The sequence below is a fragment of the Lipotes vexillifer genome, unplaced genomic scaffold (assembly GCF_000442215.2).
Source record: "Lipotes vexillifer unplaced genomic scaffold, Lipotes_vexillifer_v1.1 scaffold1691, whole genome shotgun sequence".
In the NCBI taxonomy this organism is placed as follows: domain Eukaryota; kingdom Metazoa; phylum Chordata; class Mammalia; order Artiodactyla; family Lipotidae; genus Lipotes; species Lipotes vexillifer.
Window position 1 is genome coordinate 2137138 of NW_006789046.1, and position 22426 is coordinate 2159563.

Sequence of the window (22426 nt, forward strand, 5' to 3'; positions counted from 1 at the left end):
CTGAACCCACACTAGCCAAAAACTAGGCAGCCTCACCCTGCCTCTCAACACTCCCAGGGCTGGTGACCAGCCCCCGGAATGCTGCCCAGCACATTCACCACCAAACATGCCAAGAAAAAAAGCAGAAGTGTGGCCTTTCCATCGCTTCCCATTTCCAAATCCCCAAGAATGCATCTGACTGGCCAAACTGAGTGGTGAAGAAGCCTTGGGAAGGCAACCTTTTGCCCTCCTCTCTGAGACAGTGGAAGGTGGCAGAATGGCTGCTGAGTGCCAGCTGCACATCCTGCACAGAAGGTTTGGAGAAGGAGGCTTGGGCGACAACTGGACTGAGAGACAGAATTGACCATCTACCAGCCTAGGAAATGCCCTTCAGGAGGTGAGGGTGGTGGCCCTGGGCTGCTGCTCAGAGCACCTGTGCCTGCTGCTGCCTCTATAATCCATTTGCTGTGTGATCTTGCCTGATTTCCATCCATCAGCAAACCAGGATCCAGAGGGCAGGGTGAGTCAGCTCAGAGTAAAGCCAGGCCACGGGGAGATACCACCCCATAGGTTAAATTTTGGGGAATTTGCTGGCTGGTAAACTTCATGATGGTAGCTTGAAATTGGCCACGTGGGAATATTTACATCACAGGAATTGGCAAATGATATAAATTGGGGGTTTTGTCCTCATCGCCCAGAATTGATTATTAAACATTTATCGGCGTGTCATTAACTTAGGCGATTAGGATGGGCGAAATTTCTAGGAGGCTGTGAGCTTGGTGGGTCTGCACCCTGACTGCATGTGAGGATCACCTGAGGAGCCTTTATCAAATCCCAAAGCCCAGACCCCACTGGAGATGAATTGAATCAGAAATTGGAGGAAGCAGAGGAAAAGGGTGTCAGCTAGAGAAGGTTGTGGGGTGACAGGAGGAGACTCTCAGAGCGGCTTAGCTTGTGAACAGAAATCCTTCTACTGGGAGGAGTGGTGATGCAGACAAGAGAGCAAAGGGCAAAGTCCTCGGAGGAGCGAGAAGGAATGAGATCCCGAGGCCTCGTGGCTGCAGAGCCAGGCAGGCTAGAGGGTGTGCAGAGAGGGTACGGAGTTCCCCCGGGACACCCATTTCTCAAGGAGAGGGCATTTTCAGCTGGGAAGCGCTTGGGGGCAGGAGTGTTGTTTCCAGGGTGATGCTGACTGACCCCTCTTCCAAGTTCACTTGTACACAAGGACCTGGGAGGCTCCAGAGTGTCCCTCGCAGGGAACAGAATATGTAATAATCAGCACAAGCAGGAAGGCCCACCTTCCAGCTCAACCCAAATGATGGGTCCTTGGGGGATGTCTTAAATTGCTTTATTGTTTTCGGAAAAAACAGTGCATAGTGGTTGTAAACTAAATTCAATAGTGCAAAAGAGGAAAATAAAAATCACTAGACACCACTGCCCAGAAGTGATGACAAGGGGCGACCATCCCTCCAGGCACCTCCTCGTGTAAACACACACATGTATACAGTGCTACCTGCACTCCCCTCGGAGGTCAGTCTGATCCCTCTGTCAGCAGCCTGGGTCCCAAACAGGCAAGGAGAGCAGACGGGGAACAGGGTCCCTTCCAGCCCGACCCAGTGACTCCCAGGCTCTTGGCCCCTTGGACTCTAGCCAGGCCAGGCCATTGTTCCAGGACCTCCCTCATCCACTAGGTCTGGAGGTTGCAGGCCTTTGCGTGGGCAGTGTAGTGTGTATAGATTCCAGCGCAGCCCAGCTCCCCTGCTGAGCAGCCATTCTCCCCTTAATCTCCTGGTGACCCTGACTACAACCCCATCTTCCCCGAGACACCCCGCAGATGACCTTGTCTCCAGCTTTTCTGAGAAGACCACTGCCAGGGAGAGCGCCTCCCCTCCACACCCTCCCCTCCCGGCGCTCTAGAACGTCTGGCCTCATCCTCTCCCCTTCCCACCAGCCTCTGGATTGGCCACCCTCCTCATCTCCCAGGTGGACCCCACCCGTACTCTCAGCACCCCCTTCCCCTGATCATCAAGGCTTCTTCCACTCCTACCCCCACCCTCTCTCCCACCATGAAACACACATACCTTTGTTTGGCCCCTGCTGGCCCCTCCAGCCGCAGCCCTTCCTTCACCTTCTCTCTCTCTCCCTTTTTTCTTTATTTTATTTTTTCTTTATTTATTTTTGGCTGTGTTGGCCTTATTTTTGCCGTGTGCAGCCTTTCTCTAGTTGCGGCGAGAGGGGGCTACTCTTTGTTGCGGTGCGAGGGCTTCTCATTGCAGTGGCTTCTCTTGTTGCGGAGCACGGGCTCTAGGCGCATGGGCTTCTGTAGTTGTGGCTCGCAGCCTCTAGAGCGCAGGCTCAGTAGTCGTGGCGCACGGGCTTAGCTGCTCCACGGCATGTGGGATCTTCCCGGACTAGGGCTCGAACCTGTGTCCCCTGCATTGGCAGGAGGATTCTTAACCACTGCGCCACCAGGGAAGCCCCCTTCACCTTCTCTTAACTGACAGCCTGCCCTGACGTGGTCAGTGGCCGAGCTTGCAGCCTGTATGCACGTGTGTGTGTGTGTGTGTGTGTGTGCGCACGTATGTGCGTCGGACCCGTCCTGCCTGACCTGAGTCCATCTCTACGCCGACTGCCCAACCTCCAACAGCCCCCCCACCGTGCCAGACAGCAGCCATCAGCTTCTCTTCTTTCCTTGCTTTTTGCAGAGTGACCCAGTCTAGAGCTTCAACCCGTTCGGTAATTCTGACAGTAGCACAGAGCAGCAATACAGCGCTCTAAGGGCTTACCAGCCTCCCATTTCTCACTCTCCCAGATCCCTGGGAGGTGGGTCCCATCCCATCTATTTCACAGAAAAGGAGCCTGGAGTCAGGGATCCCACCCGTGGTCGGGGCAGAGCCAAGACTCTGGCCCAGAAGGTTCCTAACCATCCCGCCACACAGCCCTCCTCGCTGGCTACTACTGGCTACCCGGTCACTTCAGCTCCACCTACACAAGACCACGTGCCTTCTTGGTGACCTCCCTGCTCTGCCGGTGTTGCCCCATTCTGCCAGTATTGTTCCCAAGGTCTGTTACCTCTACCCACACCATCACCTGGTTCAGGCAGGGACGGCTTTAGTCCACACTGTTGCAATAACCACCCCACCCTCTGCTCCCAGTTAATCTCCCGAAAACACTGTCAAGGCATTAATTGCATCACTTGTCAAGTGTGGGGTTGCGGCTTGGCTGTGGTCAGCGTCTGGTGAGCTGAAAGAAATCCTTTGGATTTCTGAAGTGATTATCCCTGAAAATGCGTGTTAGCTCAGGGCTTCTGCAGACAGAGCTGGATGTGAGGGACAGCCTGCTGAGGATTGGAGCCTAGCAGACCGAGAGTAGGGTTGGCCAGAGGGATTCTCCTATTGTTCTGGGGTCCAGCCCAGCAAAAAGGCCTGGGTGAGTGTCCTGGGACTGCTGTAACAAAGGACCACTCACTGGAGTCCAGCTTCTCTCACAGTTCTGGGGGCCAGAAGTGCAAAATCAAGGTGTCAGCAGGGCCAGGCTCCCTCTGAAGGTCTAGGGGAGGACCCTTCCTGCCTCTTTCAGCTTCTGGTGGCTACCAGCAAACATTGGCGTCCTTGACTTCTAAATGCATCACTCCAATATCTATCTCTGTCTTCGTGTGGCTTTCTCCCCAGTATATCTGTGTCTCTGTGTCCAAATTTCCCTCTTCGTTTAAGGAAACCAGTCATAGTGGGTTAGGACCCACCCTAACAACCTCATTTTAAGTTGATTGCATTTGCAAAGACCCTCTTTCCAAACAAGTTCCCATTCTGAAGTTCCAGATAGAAATGAAATTGGTGGAGGGGTGGGAGGACACTATTAAATGCAGTACTGTGACTGCCCTGGCAACAAAATAGGAGGACCTGAATGAGGCACACAGGCACAGCCAGAAGAGTACCTGAAAAGGGAGAGAGTGGAAAGAATCAGAGGAGACCGGAGCTCATGAGTAGAAGGCAGAGAGGAGGACAGAGGATAGAGAAACCATGGAGAGAGGCCTAAGGGATGAGGACAGACAGAGGCTGCTGGGGACAGACATCCTGGGGGGCAAAGTCTGTAACTGGAGGCCAGAGGTCAGTGCCACCAGGACCACCTACTGATGGCACCAGCCCTGAGAAGGGGAAATGTCTCCATCTCAAACAGATTTGGCATTTTTATCCCAGGCATCCCGATGCAGCGAATGGAGGCACTGCCCAGAGCCCCAGAGATTCACAGCTCGCTGAGCAGCTGACGGCCACAATCCCTTCAGGAGACACATGCGCAGAACCATCCTCAAGGACACAGCCCCATAATTACCTTCAGCTGCCAGCAAACAGCATCCACTTAAATGATAAGCAGATGCTCACGGCCCCTCTTGGGTCCGCTCCAGGCAGCATCCCACAGACACCTCGGAGGTGCACCCTGTGCCACAGACATCAGCAGCTTCCTGCCTGTAACAGAAGCTCAGACCAGCACCCAGGAAGAAGAAACCCTTCCCCAAAGAAACCCAAGCTCCAACTGTCCCCTGCCACCCTGCCAGCCAGCCTCGTAGGCCATTGAAAAACTGCTGTGTCCTGGGAGGAAGGCTTTGGAGTGAGCCAGGTGTGCAGGGGACACATTATTGATGTGAACGTCCAGCCCCACAGGTGTCTGCAAAGGCCACCATCCACCCTGACTCTGATCTCATTTTCTAAATCAACCTGGGTGGGCCTCCAGGGGGAGGTGGGCTGGAGGCAACACTCTTTTTTTAAACTTTTTATTTTATATTGGAGTATAGCCGATTAACAGTGTTGTGATAGTTTCATGTGCACAGACTCAGCCATATGTATACATGTATCCATTCTCCCCCAAACTCCCCACCCCTCCAGTTTTCCACATAACTTTGAGCAGAGTTTCCTGTGCTATACAGTAGGTCCTTGTTGGTTATCCATTTTATTTTTTTTATTTTTATTTTTTTAAGGATCTATTTATTTATTATTATTTTTTCAATAAATTTATTTATTTTATTTATTTATTTTTGGCTGCGTTGTGTCTTCGTCGCTGCGCACAGCTTTCTCTAGTTGCAGTGAGTGGGGGCTACTCTCCGTTGCAGTGCACGGGCTTCTCATTGCAGTGGCTTCTCTTGTTGAAGAGCACGGGCTCTAGAGCGCAGGCTCAGTAGTTGTGGCGCACGGGCTTAGTTGCTCCGTGGCATGTGGGATCTTCCCAGACCAGGGCTCAAACCCGTGTCCCCTGCATTGGCAGGTGAATTCTTAACCACTGCGCCACCAGGGAAGCCCCAGTTATCCATTTTAAATATAGCAGGGTGTACATGTCAATCCCAAACTCCCTAACTGTCCCTTCCCCCCACTCTCCCCCCGCCCGGGTAACTGTAAGTTCATTCTCTAAGTCTGTGAGTCTGTTTCTGTTTTGTAAATAAGTTCATTTGTATCATTTCTTTTTCGATTCCTCATAGCACTCTTGGTCGGCACTTGCTTTGGTCCAGAGGAAGCCCACTCACCAAGCCTGATGCCAGGCCTGACCACACTGACACAAATGACCACACGACCCTTGACACTGGGTCCAGCCACTGGTGCTGCCTCAGGCCCATAGGGTCTAGAGGGACATAAACCAGGGACAAATCATAAGGCTCAAACAGGTTTGCTCAGCTGGCATTTGGGAGTTACCACATCCAGCCCCAAGCTCACTGTCCAGTATGGGGCCACAAGCCACATGTGGCCTTTGAGCGAGTGCCAGTGGAGAGGCATTCAAACTGCAAAAAACACGCCCAATTTCCCAGACTGAGAACAGCAACGGATGTAAGGTCAAATATTTCATTAATAACTTTTGTGCTGACCGCATGTTGAAATAATATTTTGGATATACTGGGCTAAAAAAATACCTTATTAAAATAAATTTTACCTGTCTCTTACTTTTTTCACATGACCACCAGAAAACTTAAAATTACAGACGTGGCTCCTATGACATTTCTGTTGAACAGCGCTGCCCTAGACCCTCGCGATAAATAGAAAAGTCCAGTGGCCCTCCTGACTCTCACAGAAAAGCCAGCCTTCGGTTCCCAGCCTGGCTACCTGCTGAGTGACGCTGAGTGTGGGCTCCTCCAGTCCTACCCTGCCCGCTGGGGGGACCAGAAATGAGGAGTTTCGTAAGGTTCTCAACACCCAGTACCACGATGCCCTGTAAAGGCATTTGGGCCTGAAATTCCGTCCTAGAGGTCAACGTCACAGTTTACTTCACGTGGTGTGCATTCCTTCAAAATGAATTGCCACATGCGTGCCTGAGTGCCTGCTAGGGACACAGGAGATGCTGAGGAAATGCAGGCATGTCCCACCAGCCCCAAATTTATAGTCGAGCAGGGAGATAAGGCCTGGGTGTGCACAGACATGAAAGTGTTACGTCACCGTCCCACACCATGTGCTGAAGTGTCAACACAGAGCTACAGATGTGAGGGCCAACAGAGAGAGCACAGGGTCTGCATGGCCCCATCTTGGGGAGGGGGCAGTTTGCAGAGCAGGCGTCCCAGTGGCAGTATTGTGTCTGACTGCCTAGTACACGGTAGGCACCCATCAGGAGCACAGACTTGGATGAGTGTTTGCAATCCCAACTCTGGCACATAGAAGCCGTGTGAAGCCATTTAGTCAGCATCTGAGCCTCAGTTTTCTCATCTATGAAATGGGGATATGATTAAACATCAGGGCTTTCAGGAGGGGCCAGCATGTGAGTGAAGGGTCTCACGCCAGGCCTGGCATTAAGGGAGTTACGGGAGTGCTTGGTAAATGTTTGTCCCCTCTCTGCTTGCCCCAAAAGGGAAGGAGCAAGGCATCAGCAGGCCAGGACCTGAAAGGAAGTGAGGGAAGACTGCCCATCTGCGATGGGCTCCCCCAAGGAGAGCAGGGTGACAGATGGGGCTGAAGAGGAAGGGCTGGACAGCAGGTGGGTGCTAGGAGAAAGCCTCTGGTGCGCCAGTGAGAGGAATGGGGCAATTCAGGCAAGAATGAGTAATGAAATGGGAATTTGAGGTATGTTTGGGAGGGAAGAAAAGAAGCAGAGAGGCCAGAGCTACAGCACTTCCCATAACCCAGACATTTGGAGATGAGAGTGGGACCCAGGGCAGGAGCCAGTGGGAAGGGAAGGACTGAGAACAACCCCAAGAGTTATACCTTTCCAGACCTTTCTCTGGGCACGTGTGTTTAGGGGGGAACTATGGGGTTGTAACAGCATCATGCTGTCTACTTTGTGACACTCATCATATCTTGCCCATTCGGGGGAATTTTGGCAGAAGCAAAGGACAGCTCTCAGGTTCAGAGCCCCTCCTCTGCAAGTCCCCTCACATTTTCAGGGACAGACCAGGGCCCCCTCCTGTAAAATGGATAATAAAGGAGCTGACAGTCTGGGCATGACAACTGAGTGAGAAGATGTTCCCCAGCACCCGGCCCACAGCAGGTGCTCAGACAGACTAGTGGCCCTTGTCTCTCTACCAAAGAGAAAAGGACAAGGGACACTCATGCCAGGATCCAGCCTGGGCAGCAGGGTGATGGAGAAACGAGGCTCTGTGGCAGACACCCCAGGCTCAAATCCTGTCTCCACCCCAAACTGGGGGGCTTTTAAGCAGTTTATTCTCTCACAGCTCTAGACACCAGAGTCAAAATTCAAGGTGTGGGCAGGGCTGTGCTCTGCCTGAAGGTCTGGGGGGGACCACTCCTCACTTTCTCCAGCTTCCGGCAGTCACAGGCATACCTTGGCTTGTGGCTCTGTCATCACGTGGCTTCTTCCCCAGACGTAAGGAGAACGTCTTTGTGTATCTTCTCCTTTTCAGTCTCTTCTAAGAGACTTCTTGTATTTCACTCTAATCCAGAATGATCTCACCTCAGGATCCTTGCCTTAATTACAACTCCAAAGACTCCTATTCCAAAGAAAACCATATTCTGAGGTGTCAGGTCGACATATCTGGAAGGGGGAGCTGCTATTCACCCGTTCCTTGCCCCCCACCACAAGTTCACGTCCATCCCATGTGCAAAGCATACTCACCTCTCTTGCATATCATTCCACTCTCTTTGCCTCAGTTTCCCCACAGAGCTGAGGGTAATAGTGACCACGTCACGTAGATAAGGTAAGAGTGTGTTCACCAGGCACCCAGCCCAACACTTGGTGGGCCCAAGTCACCAGAGCTACCTTCGGCCAGTCCTCAGGTCCCACTACCCCTCCCGGGTCCACCTTCTAAAATGATAAACTCTGTGTTAATGGAGACTTGTGTCCGTTTAATTCACTGCAATCCTCACCACAACCCCAGGACCTCCTGAAGGCTGGTCACCAGGTGTGAAGACCCAGGGCCTGGTCATGACCAGGAAATGGAAAAGGCCCTTGGAGCACAGCTTCCTGCTGGGGCGGGGCCACCGTGGACAGAGCCCCAGCCCCGCTGCCGCTGCATAACCAGTTAGAACCGTCCTCGTCTGTGAGTGGGGGATAGGACGCCACCTCTCAAAATGAGCTGCCTGGCACAGTCCTGACATGCTGCCATCGCAGGCACATAACCCAGTGGGACCCCAGTCCCACACACAAGCCAGCAAGTGGCTCCCCTGGAGGTGGGTGACCCCCTGGTCCCCCTCTCGTGGCCTCCCAGCCCCTTCCTTTGCTCTTCCAGCCAGGGGTGGGGGGGGCATTAGCCCAGCCCTGCCCAGCTGAGCCACGCAAGCTACCCCCAAGTGTCCAAGGCTGGCCCTGGGCTTGGTGTTCAAAGATGCTCTTCACACGCAGTGATCCGAAGACCCAAAATAGACGACACAGAGGCCGGGATCTTGACTCCGATTCTCAGAGAGCCCACCCTCCACACCTGCGACAGAGTCCCAGCTCGGCTGTGCCTCTGCCCACTGGGCCAAGACAGCTTGTTTCCCTGCACAGAGGACTTCCTAGGGCCACACAGATCCAGTTAAGGGGTCAACCCGCACTGAGAACAAAAGCCTCCTGCCTGTACCCGGGTTGCCCATCGAGACCAGCGGGGACTGAGGGCCCCCAAGCCCTGAGGACCCGGGGGTTCCAGGGGCTCCATGGGCCCTGAATGTGAGGCTTCTGGAGCTCATAACATCTGCTTCTGTGGAGAGCAGCGAGCTGTGCAGCTTTGGCCTCACCCACCTACCAGTCAACGTAATCAGCTTCCATGGCCCCAGGCTTCCTTGTCCTGAGCTGGGGTTCTGACCCGGGCTTGGTTGCCTGGGTTCCTCCCTGTCTTGACAGCAATCATAAAAACAATAAAAATAACAATAATAGCTACACTTGTGCCTTCCGCCTGGCAGGTGCTGTGCAAAGCTCTGCCTATTGATCCAGCTAACCTCCATGACTACCAACTGTTTTATCATTAGCCTCCTTTTCAGGATGGGGAAACAGGCACAGGACGATGAATCAGTTGCTCAAGGTCACAAGGGGAGTAAATACCCCACCCCCATGCAGACCTATGCAGCCTGGCTCCTGGAGACTGTGCCTCTAGCCCTACCCTCTATTTTTGGCATTTGAGTCTTCAAATCCATGCTGCTTACAAGGGAGAGAGATGGTAGTTCTGAGACGCTTCTTAAAAGGTGACCAGGTGGAGAATGGGCCTCCAGGAACGCTAATCCTGCAGCTATTTCTCAAGGCCTGCAAACTTGCCTTGTGTCCCCAGGGTCTAGGCCTGACCTGGTTATCTGCCGGCACATAATAGTTCCCCCCGCTTCCCTGCTTAAAACCTCCAAAGGACTTCCATACAATTAGAATCAAGTCCAAACTCCTCATGACAGCCACTAAGGCAAACAGGCTTCATCGTTCTCCAATCTGCTCCCCCACCCTGATCCCCCAGCCCGCAGTGTCCCCGTGTCCTGCCTTCCTTCTGGTCCTCAAACACTCCCAGTCTGTGCCTGTCTCAGGGCCTTTGTACCTGCTGCCCCCTCTCCCAGGAACAACCTGCACCCCACACCCCATCTTTACATGGCTGTGTCTCCTTCTCAACATACAAGTCATAATTCACATGTGACTTGTTCTCTGAGGCCTTCTCTGACCCTCCCACCAATCTGAAGCATACTTTATGCAAACATACTTATAAAACAAAACAAAAGGATAATTCTTTCCCACCAGCAAGAGGAGGGTCAGGGTTGAAGTTGGACCAGCCCCTCCTTGGGTTTAGCAGATAAAGAGGCCGGGAATGGGAACCTGATCAGTCCTAGGACACAAGGTCCCCTAACAAGCTTGGAGGACAGAGAGAGCAGCATGGGGGCAATCCTGAGGATAACAGGGCCTTTGTCTGGGGGCCTGGGGCCATCTGCCTTTAGGACAATGACTTAGGGGGTCTGGCATCCTGTGCAGCCTACAAGAGGGAGCATCTTGTCCTGGGAGGAGAAGCTACAGGGGTGCTGTCCTGAAAGGCCTTGGTTCACCATCCACAGGCCTTCCTTCATTACACTCCACAGGGGTCTCCTTGTGCCCCCACGCCCACACAGGGTCCTCTCGTGGCATCCCAAGACCCCAGCTCTCACCATCGCCTGTCCCAGGCCTGGGTTTCCCCTCCCATCTCCTGGCCTTCTTTAGGGCTACATACAGAGTTGAATTAGTCCCCTCAGCCCCATTTTACTAAATATATTTCATTTATTTACAATAATCTAAATGCCTCCTCTGGGCTGGTCTCTGTGTGAGGTGCTGATAAATGTTTAGCAGTAGCACCCAGGGGAGTGGAGGTCAGGTGGCATATAATTTTACTGATATAAAAGATGTGTATCATAGAATTTACAAATTATAATAAAATATACAATCTTCTTTACTGTAAACTCTGTATAACCAGTTGATTCACAGAATGCTGTCATTGATTTTTTTTTTGCCAAACTCTTTGATCAGTGGCCAACCTATGCTTGCCATTGATGAATGAGTGTAGTTCGGATATGATTGTTAGTTGCCATTGAAGCCAACCAGTAAAATGAAAGTGAAACAACAAAGTCAAACGTCACTGGTTCATAATGATGTGAGACTTCTTCACTGAATCAGATATAAGAGTCTTTTAATATCAGAAGGTATTTCCTCAATTTTTTGTAATGGCTGCAAACAGCACACACTTTTAAACTTAATCTGCATCATTAACATTTTTTTCCATCACTTTCTTAAGTCTAGACAATCAACAAAACAGTTAAGCAAGACGTGATTTGCAGTGTTTACCAATTTCTGTGGTGTGAATACTCCCACCATGGCCGATTTCAAGCTGCCAGCAGGAAGTCACTGAACAAGGAATTGGGACAAGAGGCACAGCAGCCACCATTGTCCAACATTTCCACCATCAGGTACAATAGAAGTGAATCACCCCAAGAACATGGTAAGCATCAAATGGAGTGAAATCATTAGGAAGAAACGAGTTTTAAGCATTTATTACCTGTATTCTTTTTATTTATTTATTTTTGGCTGTGTTGGGTCTTCTTTGCTGCACGCGGGCTCTCTCTTAATTGCGGCGAGCGGGCGCTACTCTCTCCTTGCGGTGCGCAGACTCTCATTGCGGTGGCTTCTCTTGTTGCAGAGCACAGGCTCTAGAGCGCAGGCTCAGCAGTTGTGGCGCACGGGCTTAGTTGCTCCAGGGCATGTGGGATCTTCCCGGACCAGGACTCGAACCCATGTCCCCTGCATTGGTAGGTGGATTCTTAGCTATTGTGCCACCATGGAAGCCCCCACCTGTGTTCTTAATATAATTTATTTCCTTATAAATTTAAATAGTTTAATTTTTAATAACACCCGTGTTTAACAACTGGCTCACAAAATTTATGAAAATTAAGGCCTTGGCTCTTGAGAGTAGTGTGAGCCAGCTCCAGCACACCGCTGGTGACAGCATCTTGTTCCTGGGGAAAAAAATCCTATTTATTCAACAGTCACTTCACAGGTGCTTACTGGGAGTCTACTACGTGCCAGGCACAGATGCTGGGGACATATCAGAGAAAGTTGCTGAGCAAGACCCTGCCCTTGTGGACTTACATTCCAGCAGGGGAGAGAGAGAAGGTGCACCACCAGTACACAGAGGATATGGTCAGAGGGTGAAGGTAGTGCTACAGAAAAAAGGGAGACTGGCAAGGTGATGCAGGCAGGGGGCCTAGTCATGGGTGGTCAGGAGCAACACATTGAAAAAATGACATTTAAGTGAAGACTTGAAGGAAAAGAAGAGAACCATGCAGCTATCTGAGGAAGAAAGTTCCAGGCTGTGGCCACAGCCAGTGCAAAGGCCCTAAGGCAGCAGTGTGCCTGGAGTGTTCAAGGATCAGAGGGGTCCTTGTGGCTGGAGCAGAGCATATGCAAAGTGGAGAGTGGGAGGAGAGGAAGGCAGAAGGTGACAGAGGCAGGTCTCATGGGGCCTTGGCAGCCTTTGCAGGGATGCTGAGCTGAGGTCTTCTTTTTGCAGATAAAGAATCTGAGGCCTGGAGTCACTCAGGTAGCAGGGGCAGATGCCAAGAGGAGCCGGGCTGGGTCTGCTTCTGATCACTCTGTGCTCCTTCCTCCTCACGGCGGAAGGACTGCCAGCAGGTGTCACCTTGCCCCGGTTCCTCCTTAACCCAACAGCCCTATCTGGCCATGTCTGCAGGCCCCTTGAGCCAGAACCCCTGGAATCTCAACACTTCCGACTGGGTGGCTCGTGGGGCAGACGGGGAGGAGTAGAGACGTTTCATCAGGTGTTAGGGCTGAGGGTGGCCAAGGGTGTAAACACGACAACTGGAAGGGTTTTAGCGGGCTTGTGGACTAACGAGGCCACACTCCAAACACCTGCCTTTCACCCACCCGCTCCTAACACTCTCCCTGCTGTGTGAGCCTGGCCACCGTGGCCAGAGCTGGACACCTGACCACAGGGGCCACAATGAGAGTCTCTCCAAACAGAGATGACGGCTGACCAGGACAGCTGGCCTCCTTTCAGGGTCTGACTATTGGAGTGAGCTGGTCTGATGAGCTTGGAGCCCGAGAGACTGGGAAGGAGCACAGCATTTGTGGAACACCAGCAGAGATTGGACAGTGAGCTGGTGTGGGTGGGCACAGGGCCAACCTCACAGCGTGGGCCCCATACTCAGGGGTGCCCCATGCTGGCTTCATGCTCCATCTTAAATTTGTTCATAATTTTTAAATGAGGGGCCCTGCATTTTCTTTTTGCCCTGCAAAGTGGACAAACAGCCCACCGGAAGTGCCTGGTGACGGGCAGCAGGTCCAGAGCGCTGGCGTGCTTTGTGCCGCTCCAGGTCATCCATGCAGGAGGAAAGAAACCCAGGTTTCCTGACTAATGTGTCCTCAGGAGGGGGAGGCACTGGTGGGCTTTCTGTCCCAGGAGATTCCTCTCCAGTTGGGATCCTGTCTGCAGTGCTCCGGGCCCTGCGAGCAGGGCCAGAGGATGGCTGTTTTGACAAAAACAATTCCAGCCACTGGACAGGCCTGTTCAATACACTATCGACAGATTCACCTTGGCAACCTGGAGCCTGCTCTTCCATAAGCACCTCTCCCTCACTGCCTGTCTTTGGTCTTAAAGATACACCTCCCTCCCCTCCCAGCTGGTGCAGGACCCAGAGACAAGGGGCTGGGCCGAGCACTGGTCCAGGATATAAGCAGATGATGGGGGACACTCCTTGCGTCCAGCCAGCAGTCCCACTTCCACTTTGCATGGGGACCTCCTCCTTTATGCCTTTCACCCCATCCCGGGAAACTGACAAAAAAGCCTTGGCTCCCTGGGGTTGAGGTGACAGAGGCAAACACTCTACCTTAACCCTGCTCTTCTCTAGAACGTAGACTTAGGAACCGTGAAGTGGCAGGTATGGTCACTCCTCAGTGGGGTTGGAGGGTCTGAATTTAGGGGGGAATCGCTGGTGTACAGCGCAAATAACCAGGCCTCTATGAGCACCGTGAAAACAGCATAATCGATGCATCTGAGAAACAGCAAGCACCAGCTCTGCAGACTGCACAGATACCGGCCTGGCCTTTCTGAAAACCAGAGCTGCTCCAGAGCTGGGACCTGTCCTCCAGGACACACACAGGTCCCACTGAGGACACACACAGGTCCCACTGAGGAGCCCAGGGCTTCTTTGTCATTCCTGCATGACGTGCAAAAGCCAGTCAGCAAGGAGTCAGGCTGAGAAACGAGTGGGAAGTGACCAGGGGGCGAGTTATCCTTGGTTTAATCGCTTTGATACCCACAGCATTTGTGTCTGTCTGTCTGGCTGCGCCTATTTGGAGAAAGAAGGTAGGCTCAGTATAAACAGGAAGGTATCTCTGCCAGCGGTGGGCAACTGAGAGGGATATGAAGCAGTCACATCAGCAGAGTGTGTGGGAGGGAGTAATCCCCAGTTAGCTCCATGCACAGAATAGCTGTAGTTGGTTTTCAAAATTCTGAGAGGATTTCCCTGGTGGTGCAGTGGTTAAGAATCTGCCTGCCAATGCAGGGGACACAGGTTCGAGCCCTGGTCCAGGAAGATCCCACATGCTGCGGAGCAACTAGCCTGTGCGCCACAACTACCGAGCCTGCGCTCTAGAGCCTGCAAGCCACAACTACTGAGCCCGCACGCCACAACTACTAAAGCCTGCATGCATAGAGCCTGTGCTCCGCAACAAGAGAAGCCACCGCAGGGAGAAGCCCGAGCACCATAACGAAGAGTAGCCCCCACTCGCCACAACTAGAGAAAACCCGCACGCAGCAACGAAGAACCAATGCAGCCAAAAAAAAAAAAAAAAAAAATTCTGAGAAATACCTCTCGTCCACAGAGGCTTCTGTGGCAACATTTCTCTTGTCCTGTGCAATATTTCTCGGCCTCCATGGCATTTGTTCTTGGTCTCCAGGCTGAAAAAGAAACCTATAATCCCTAATAGGTTTAAAAAGGAAAGGACGCTTTCTCTATATGGATCTTCTTCCATGAGACTCTGCTATTTCTTTGGACTTAAAGAAAAACATCAATTTCAAGCAAGGGGGTGGGAGTGGGAGGCACAAGCCCGTTTCTGAACCTTTCGATCTGAATCAGTCAAAGAATACAAACTCACCCCATTATGATCATTACTGTCAAATCACAGGCAATCAACTCGCTGACACAGGCCAGACGGACATCCGGAAGGAATCCGTAGAGCCAGAGCTGGTTCTGAGCCCTGAAGAGCTGAACTCTTTAAATCAAAGAAGGAAAGAAAGACAGGCCTTGTGCTTTTATTTCCTGGTGTTCCCTATTACTTTTACATGTTTTTTATTTCAGTAGCATCAGACAGAAACCTGCACTCCAAAGTGAGGAGAAGTGGCCCAATGATGCCTATAGACAGTGGGGCACACATGCAGGTGAATGTTCTGGACCCCCAGTGCCACCAGCCCCAGGCCAACAACTGATGCTCCTCAATCCATCCACAGAGAAAGCTGGTGGTTCCTGTTCACCAAGTCTCCCCAGAGGTGCCATTCTTGAAAGTTCTCCCCAAAGCAGGACCACATTCTAAGGGCCCTGGGCACTTTTGCCTTTGTGGGCCCCTTTCTCCATAAAAAAAAAAAAAAGTGTTAAAAATTATAGGTTATAACTGCCTTGATATAAAGATGAACACGTTAATAGTCTACATTAAAACATTTTCTTTGAACTTAAGGGTTTTTTCTTCTGATTTTAAAAGAAATTAGATATACATACAGTAGAATATAATTCAGCCTTAAAAAAGGAGGAAATTCTGACACATGCTACAACATGGATGAAACTTGAAGACATTATGTTAAGTGAAATAAGCCAGACACAAAAGAACAAATACTGGATGATTCTACTTATATAAAGAACTTAGACTAGTCAAATTCATAGAGACAGAAAGTAGAATGGTGATTGCCAGGGGCTGGGGGGAGAGAATGGGGAGTTATTGGTTAATGGGTAGAGTTCCAGTGTGGGAAGATGAAAAATTCTGGAGATGGATGGGGGTGATGGCTACATAGCAATGTGAATGTACTTAATGCCACAGAACACTTAAAATGGTTAAAATGGTAAATTTTATGTTATGTATATTTTACCAGAATTTTAAAACAACAACAAAAAGAAACTAGAACATTTTCATGGACCCCTAAAAGTATTGTGGGCCCTGGCACGGAGCCTTCCCAGTCTGATGGAGAAGTGGCCCTGCTCAGAAGCATGCAGCTGGCTGGCTTGTGTGGGCCCACTCATGCCCTTCATCAATCCCACATTCCTACAGCTACACTCACCATATTCCTTCTGCCATCCGTCTGTCTAAGCCCAGAAAAAATGAAATACTGAACTTTATTTGGGACTTTAGTGATTATAAATAATTTTGACACATTCCAACCCACCTCCTGCCTTTCTCAAGGGTATTGTCTCCATTAGAGGAGAGGACTTGGGGTCCCTCCCCCCCTGCCTGGGGTATCTCTTGGGGTTTTATTCTCCTTCCCAGTCAGCAACCCAGGGGAGCATCCCTTACAGGGAAGTGTTAGGGCATTTTTAAGATGTGGCATTTGTTGGCCAAGCCAACTTTTTTTTTTAGTGAAGCTCAGTTTAGGGAAGAGAGTTCATGGTGGAGTTTCTGCTCTATCCCCCCTGCCCCCCAATTCCTACATAAATCCCCCTGGCTCTCTGGGGAAATATGCACTGTAATATCAGTTTACTTCTTATTGGCCCTTTGATAACAGAACAGGGGTTTTGTGATGCTCTTGACCTGAGATTTCCTTTAAAAACCTCAAATTAAAAAATGTATATATGCTCCTGCCGACTTCTCTCTGGGAATGAAAGGGCACTGAGCAAGGGGCCGGTTTGGGAAACAATGGCCCTGGCCATTGGGTTGTGTTCAGTCCTGAGTGTGCAGGGTGGGCTCCTAACGCTCCAAGTCTCTCTGGGGCTGGTTGTTTCTGGCTAGAAAGGCAGCCTCGCAGCCGGAGTGAGGGGGAGGGGTGAGTTAGAGGCAGCGCGCGCGGGGCTCCTCTGTGCACCCCCCACAGCAGTGAGATTCCCCCACTTTGCCCCACGTGCACATCTCCTTCCCACTCCCGGGGGCGCAGAGGGCGGCCAGCTCTGGCAGGCCCCAGCTGCCTGCCAGCCCGAGGGGAGCCCGCCCCCTAGGGGAGGGCGTAGAGAGTGCAGGCTCCTCAGCGCCACTGCCCCGGCCCCGCCCCGGCACCTGGAGCAGGCAGGTGAGGCAGCGGCCGGGGCCCCTGGGAACCGAAGGGGATCCCTTGGGGGTCCTCAGGGACAATCACAGGAAACTATCCTCCGGAAGAAGCTGTGGAGGAAGACTTCTTGGGCAAACCTGGGGGATCTTTCTGGAGGTGGGGTCGAGGGGACACCCACCCATTTCTATCAGGATTCAGGAGGGCGGGGCGAGGGGGATGGACTAGGTGACCACGTCCGACGACCTCGTCATCGGGAGTGGGGGTGGGGTGGGGACGGGGACCTGGACATGGAGGGACGAAGTTTCAGGGCTGCCAGACTCAGCTCCGGAAGTGGCCAAAGGCGGCCCCGATGCAGACAACATGGGATTAGAGGGTACCCCAGGCTTTACCACCCGTCCCCAGCCCTCGGCCCCTGAAGCACAGGCCGAGCTGTACTCTGGCTGGGCCCTCCCGGCCGCCATCCCACGGTCACCGGATCCCTGAGCACCCCCTCCGTTCTCCCTTTGATCCTGCAGGGATAACCGCCGCCCCAGGTGTCCAGCGGAGCTCGCCGCGCTCCCGCCCCTGGGGATCGATCGGCTGGCTGGCGACGCGCGGCAGCGGCTCCGGAGCCACCGCCCCCTCCCCCGCCCGGGCTACGCAGGACGCGGCCTCGAAGCAGCGTCCTCGCGGTTCCGGGCCGCGGCCGGTCTCGGCTGCCGGCCAGCGGGGAAGGCGGAGACGCACCGGGCCCTTCCTATCGCTCGGGCCTCGCCACGCCGGGGTTGGCGGGGGCGAGGAGGGGGAGGAGAGCGAGCCCAGCTTCCCCGGCCCGCCGACGCTCGGCACCCCACCCCCGCTTTTCCTGCGTTGCCAACTACCCACTCCCGCGCACGCTTAACCCTCGGCGCGCCGCAAGGCGGGGAGGGGGAGCGCATTGGGCTGGGGGGAGGGGGGGTAGCAGTCGCGCTTCGGCTGACTACTACTTCGGGGTCCTCCTGGCGATTTTTATTTTATCCCCGGGTTTGCTGCAGCAGCTCTTGGTTGGAAAAAGGAAAGAAAGAAATCTGCCTTCTCTATGGGCCCCGCATAGAGAAGGCAGGGGGGCGCAACGGAAGCACCCGAGAGCAAAATGCAGGGGCGGGTGTGAATGGGGTGAACCTCGTAGGCACAGGAGATCCGCGGGGAGACCTTGGGCAAACGAAACCCAAATGAAAAACACAGCACGCAGAGGCCGTTGTGAGTGCGCGGCGGCGGCGGCAGGCGGTGGAAGCAACAGCAAAGATCATATTTGAAATATGGATCCTGTGGGCGCATATCTCCAGGCGGGCCGGAGCCCTGCGACCGAGAATGAGACGGGGGCTGGGTGGGGTTCTTCCGGAGAACCTGAGAAGCTGCCCTGACGCTGGGAAGGGGTGGACCAGCCGACGTCGTAGAAAACGACGCGTCCCGCTTCGGCGCCCGCGACCACCGCGTGCCGCAGGCGCGACCCTGCGGCGGCCAGTGTGGCCCCAAGGCTTGCCCCAAGGGGCCACGACCTCGCGGCGCGCCGGACCCGTTCCCCGCCCCGCGCGCCCAACCGGGCCCTCCCACCTGGAGCCCCAGCTCCGGCCCCCAGCTGCTCTCTGAGGAGGGACGCGGGGGCGTTAGGGGCTTCACCACCCAAATGAAAGCCGACCTTCGCGGGCGGTGCGACTAAGAACAGAAACTTGGGGGTGGGGACGCAGAGGGCGGAGCGGAGCCCTTAGGGACAAAGCCATCCCTCCTAGAAGGTGCATGGGGCAGCATTCCGGACTCCCACACAGCCTCCCCACTCTACTCACCGCCCACCCCCCGCACAGTCCCACAAGGTCAGCTGCCCCAAAGCCAGCGCTAAAATGCAAAGTTACATACGCCAGAGCTAAAGTCAAAGACAAGTTCCCCTACTAAGAACAGAGGAGAGAAATGAGCTCTTGTCAAAGCCTGGGCAGATTTTGTAGTCGTTGCTAGTAAATTCTCCCTCAGCTACATAAAATCCACCTCTGGGGGCCTAAAAAGTCACACTAACTAGAGAGTTTTCTCAGCCGGGGACTGGCTGGGGAAGTCACAGGCGGCTCCTTCCGGGCAGAGCCCAGACCTGGGCTCCGTGGGCGGGTGATGGCATCTCCTGGCAGAGATCGTCCATTCAGAGAGCGAGTTTCTTTAAGAAGCCGTTTGCTTCCCCGGGTTGGCACGGGTCAGGCCCCTTGGAGCCCTGAACTGTCAGTGACCATCCTCGGATGTAGGGCCGTTAAAAATTTCCCGGCTTCTCCAGGGTCCACTCTTTCGGCCCTCGGTACTCAGGGCGGGAGCCTGCGGCTTGTCAAGATAGCATCGCTCCTCTCTTGGGGCCCTTGAGGGCCCCTAGGGGCCCCAGCCTGAGGTGGCACCCAGGAGAATTCTGCCCCTCGGCGGAACCGAGGGGCGCGATCTGCCCCCGGCTGGAAGGGGGCAGAGTCAAAAGCGCAGACCGGCAACACTTCTCCGGGGTTCCCCGTGAGGCTTGGGGTATCCCGGGTCGGAGGCAGGGGCCCCGCTGAAGGCTCTGGGAATCCCGAATTTAGAGCTCCACTCGCCTGCGACTCCCTCGAGGGGGCCAAGACAGAGGGTGGGATGGTAGGGGAGGCCCCACGGGAGATTTCCCAGGAGGGGCTCGCGGGGCGCATCGGGGGAGCTTCCAGGGCGCTCATCGTTCCCCACCCCTCAGATTCTGTCTTTGCCTTCTCCTTGCATCCAATCCCGCGGACCTGAGCTCCTCCCCGCACCCGCTGGCAGGTGAGGGGTGGTCTAGGGTCAGGCTTCGAGATGGGGCGAGGGCTCTGGGAGTCGGCCTCTCTCCACATCGGCCCACCCACCACCAGGACAAAGTAAATAACCACGCGAGCTCCCGGGTTCGGCAGATGCTTGTGTATTTTGGTCACTTTCCACAGAAAGGCTGGGAGCGGGGGCGGCCGGGGACTCTCGGGGCTTCTTTGGAGCTTCTGGGCGTCCCCTCCCGAAGTCTTGGGGAGCCTGTGGCTGCTCGCACAGCCATACCGGCAGCTCCAGAAAAGATCCGCCGTATTGGCCGGCGGGATCCACCCTTCCTCCCCAGCTCAGCAGCAGGCCGCCCGGCTCCTGCGCAAACCCGCCGTCGGGGCACCGGGTTCTATAGCGTGGCCCCCGAGATCCGGAGCGCGGGCCCCGGAGGGGCGCGGGCGGAGCGAGCCGAACAGCGGCCTGCGGAGTCCGACGCCCCTGGCGGCGCGGAGGCTGCAGCGGCCGCTCGCCCTCCCTCGGCACCCCCCTGCCCGGAGAAGCCTCGGAAACACCCCTTGGAAAAAGATTTTCCAGGGGATTTTCTAGCGAGGGGGCGGGCGGAGTGTCGGGAAGCTAAGACCCTCCCCGGACGAAGGGACTGTCCAGGACAAGGTCGCTGCAGACCTCCAGACAGACCGACAGCGCCGACGGCCTGGCAGTTGGTAGGCTCAGTTTGGAAGGGTGGCTGTCGCGCTGACAGCGCTTACCCCGCCAATCTCGGGGAGCCTTCCCCTTCTACGGTCAAGTTGTCTCACACGAGAGCTCCTCTCCCGGGACACGAGCGTCAGGAAAAAGCCCAAAACACAGCAGGGGGAGGAAAACCTTTTCCTGTGTCCCCCTCCCAAAGAATTCGCCTCCCTCAGCTTCTGTACACCCAGAGAGCCCCCTACCCCAGGACTACAAGCAGGCGTCGCCCCCACCCAGGCCGGCGCGTCCCCCCAACACCTTCTCGGGGGAATCTTGGGTTTGCGCCTCAAGCTTGTCAGAGGGTAGTCGCTGCAGACCGAGCCCCTCTCTGGGGCAGCCAGAAAACGATCCCCACCCCCAGGACCCCTCCGGGGAGGAGCCACGCGGGCCGTCTTGAGCCGCAGCCGCCAGGGCAGCAGAAGCCGCCGAGCCGCGGGAGCTGCGAGGTGGTGGTGAAATGGTGGAGTCAACGTGTTCGTCCTTAAACACCAGACCGTCTCCAGGCTTCTCCCGGATTCCCGGGAGAAAATGAGCCCAACGCATGCTTTGGGGGTTCGCTTCCCCACCTCGCCCCGCCCCCGCTTTCTCGAGCCCCGCGCAGTCCCCACCCAGCATTCCGGGACGTGTGTCAGGGCGGGAGCGGAGACCCGGATGGCTCTTTGCCCACCCCCACCCCCCCGCTCGTTCCACTCTCGCTCGGCTTTTGCTCCTTTTCTTTCTTCCATGGACCCTCAGCCAAGGGATTGCGCAAGCTTCCTGCTCCCGGTCCTTCAAGGGCCCGGAGCTGGGGGCCCGGACACACCCCCGGGCAGGCGCGCCCCTGCCCCTGCCACTTGGGCCGCCCTGCCCCCTCCTCACTCCGGCCCCACAGAGATCGCAGCCCCGCGGGCGGCGCCCTCGGAGGCCGCGTGGGGCGCAGCAGCTCCCCCAGCCGGACGCTGGAGCTGCACGCCGGAACGCGCCGTCTCGCCGCCGGAGGTGCTAAACTTCACACTCGGCGGCTTCTCCGGCCGCGTCGGGAGGGCCTCGGCTCGGCTGCCGCTGCCGGTCAGGGAGCAGGGAGCGCGAATTCGTGACGAGTGCTTGGCTCCTCGGCCATTCCATTCACCTCCCTATCGTGCGGCCCCGCTGTGCCCTGCTCAGCTTCAACCTTTTCTTGACCCTCCCTGCTCCCTCTTTCGAAGCCCTTCCCGGGACCCCACGAAGTCCTCTCGGGCCCCCAAGCCGACCTGGACATTCCCTTCGCCCCCTCTTTGTCTTCCCTGCCTCCCGCCGTGTTGGCCGCGGGCTGGGGGCGGGGGGTTGCTGCTGGAAACTGGACATCCCGCCCTCGCCCCAACAAGGAGAGGGCTGAGGGTAAACTAGGAGCCTCGCAGGTTCCGGGGTGGGATCGGAGAACCCTCTGGTAAGGTTCTTGAGCCCTAGGGCCCCAAGCTGGCTGCTCCTCTATCCCCTTTCTCCTCTCCGCGCTCTCCCTGGCGGTCCTCTGCACCCAGTCGTCTCTCTCCTCCCTATCCTTTCTCTTCCTATTCCTCGCCTTCCTAAATGCCCTAAGCCTCGCGGGGCGGGGCGGGGCGGGGCGGCGGGACACAGAGAGTGGGGGCGCGAGCTGCCCCTGCTCCGATTCCGCCCCCTGCCGGCGACCCCCTGTGAGTCTGCACATGACGCAATTCGGTGCAAATGGAAACTGCAGTGGATGCTTCCGTGGCCCCCGGCAGGGGTCCCTGGGCAGTGCACGCTGAGAATGAGAGGCGAGGGAGCCGGCCGAGGCGGTAGGCCGCAGGCGAGGGGTCGCAGCCAGACCCTCGCGGCACCGTCAAGCTCTCCACCCCGCCTAGGCCCGCCGCCGACACACCTCTCCGGCCC

The 22426-nt window shown here is 55.1% G+C and overlaps 1 protein-coding gene across 1 annotated transcript in view; it reads left to right on the plus strand.

Moving 5' to 3' along the window:
• Positions 1–6862: 6862 nt before the first annotated feature.
• The window catches only part of CBX4 (chromobox 4), a 21520-nt gene continuing 5956 nt past the window's right edge, over positions 6863–22426 (plus strand). The window contains exons 1-6 of the mRNA XM_007462388.1: positions 6863–6924; positions 17593–17840; positions 18451–18745; positions 19782–19849; positions 20117–20485; positions 21432–21607. Coding sequence (XP_007462450.1) covers positions 6863–6924; positions 17593–17840; positions 18451–18745; positions 19782–19849; positions 20117–20485; positions 21432–21607 — 1218 coding nt within the window. The remainder of the gene's footprint in view (positions 6925–17592; positions 17841–18450; positions 18746–19781; positions 19850–20116; positions 20486–21431; positions 21608–22426) is intronic.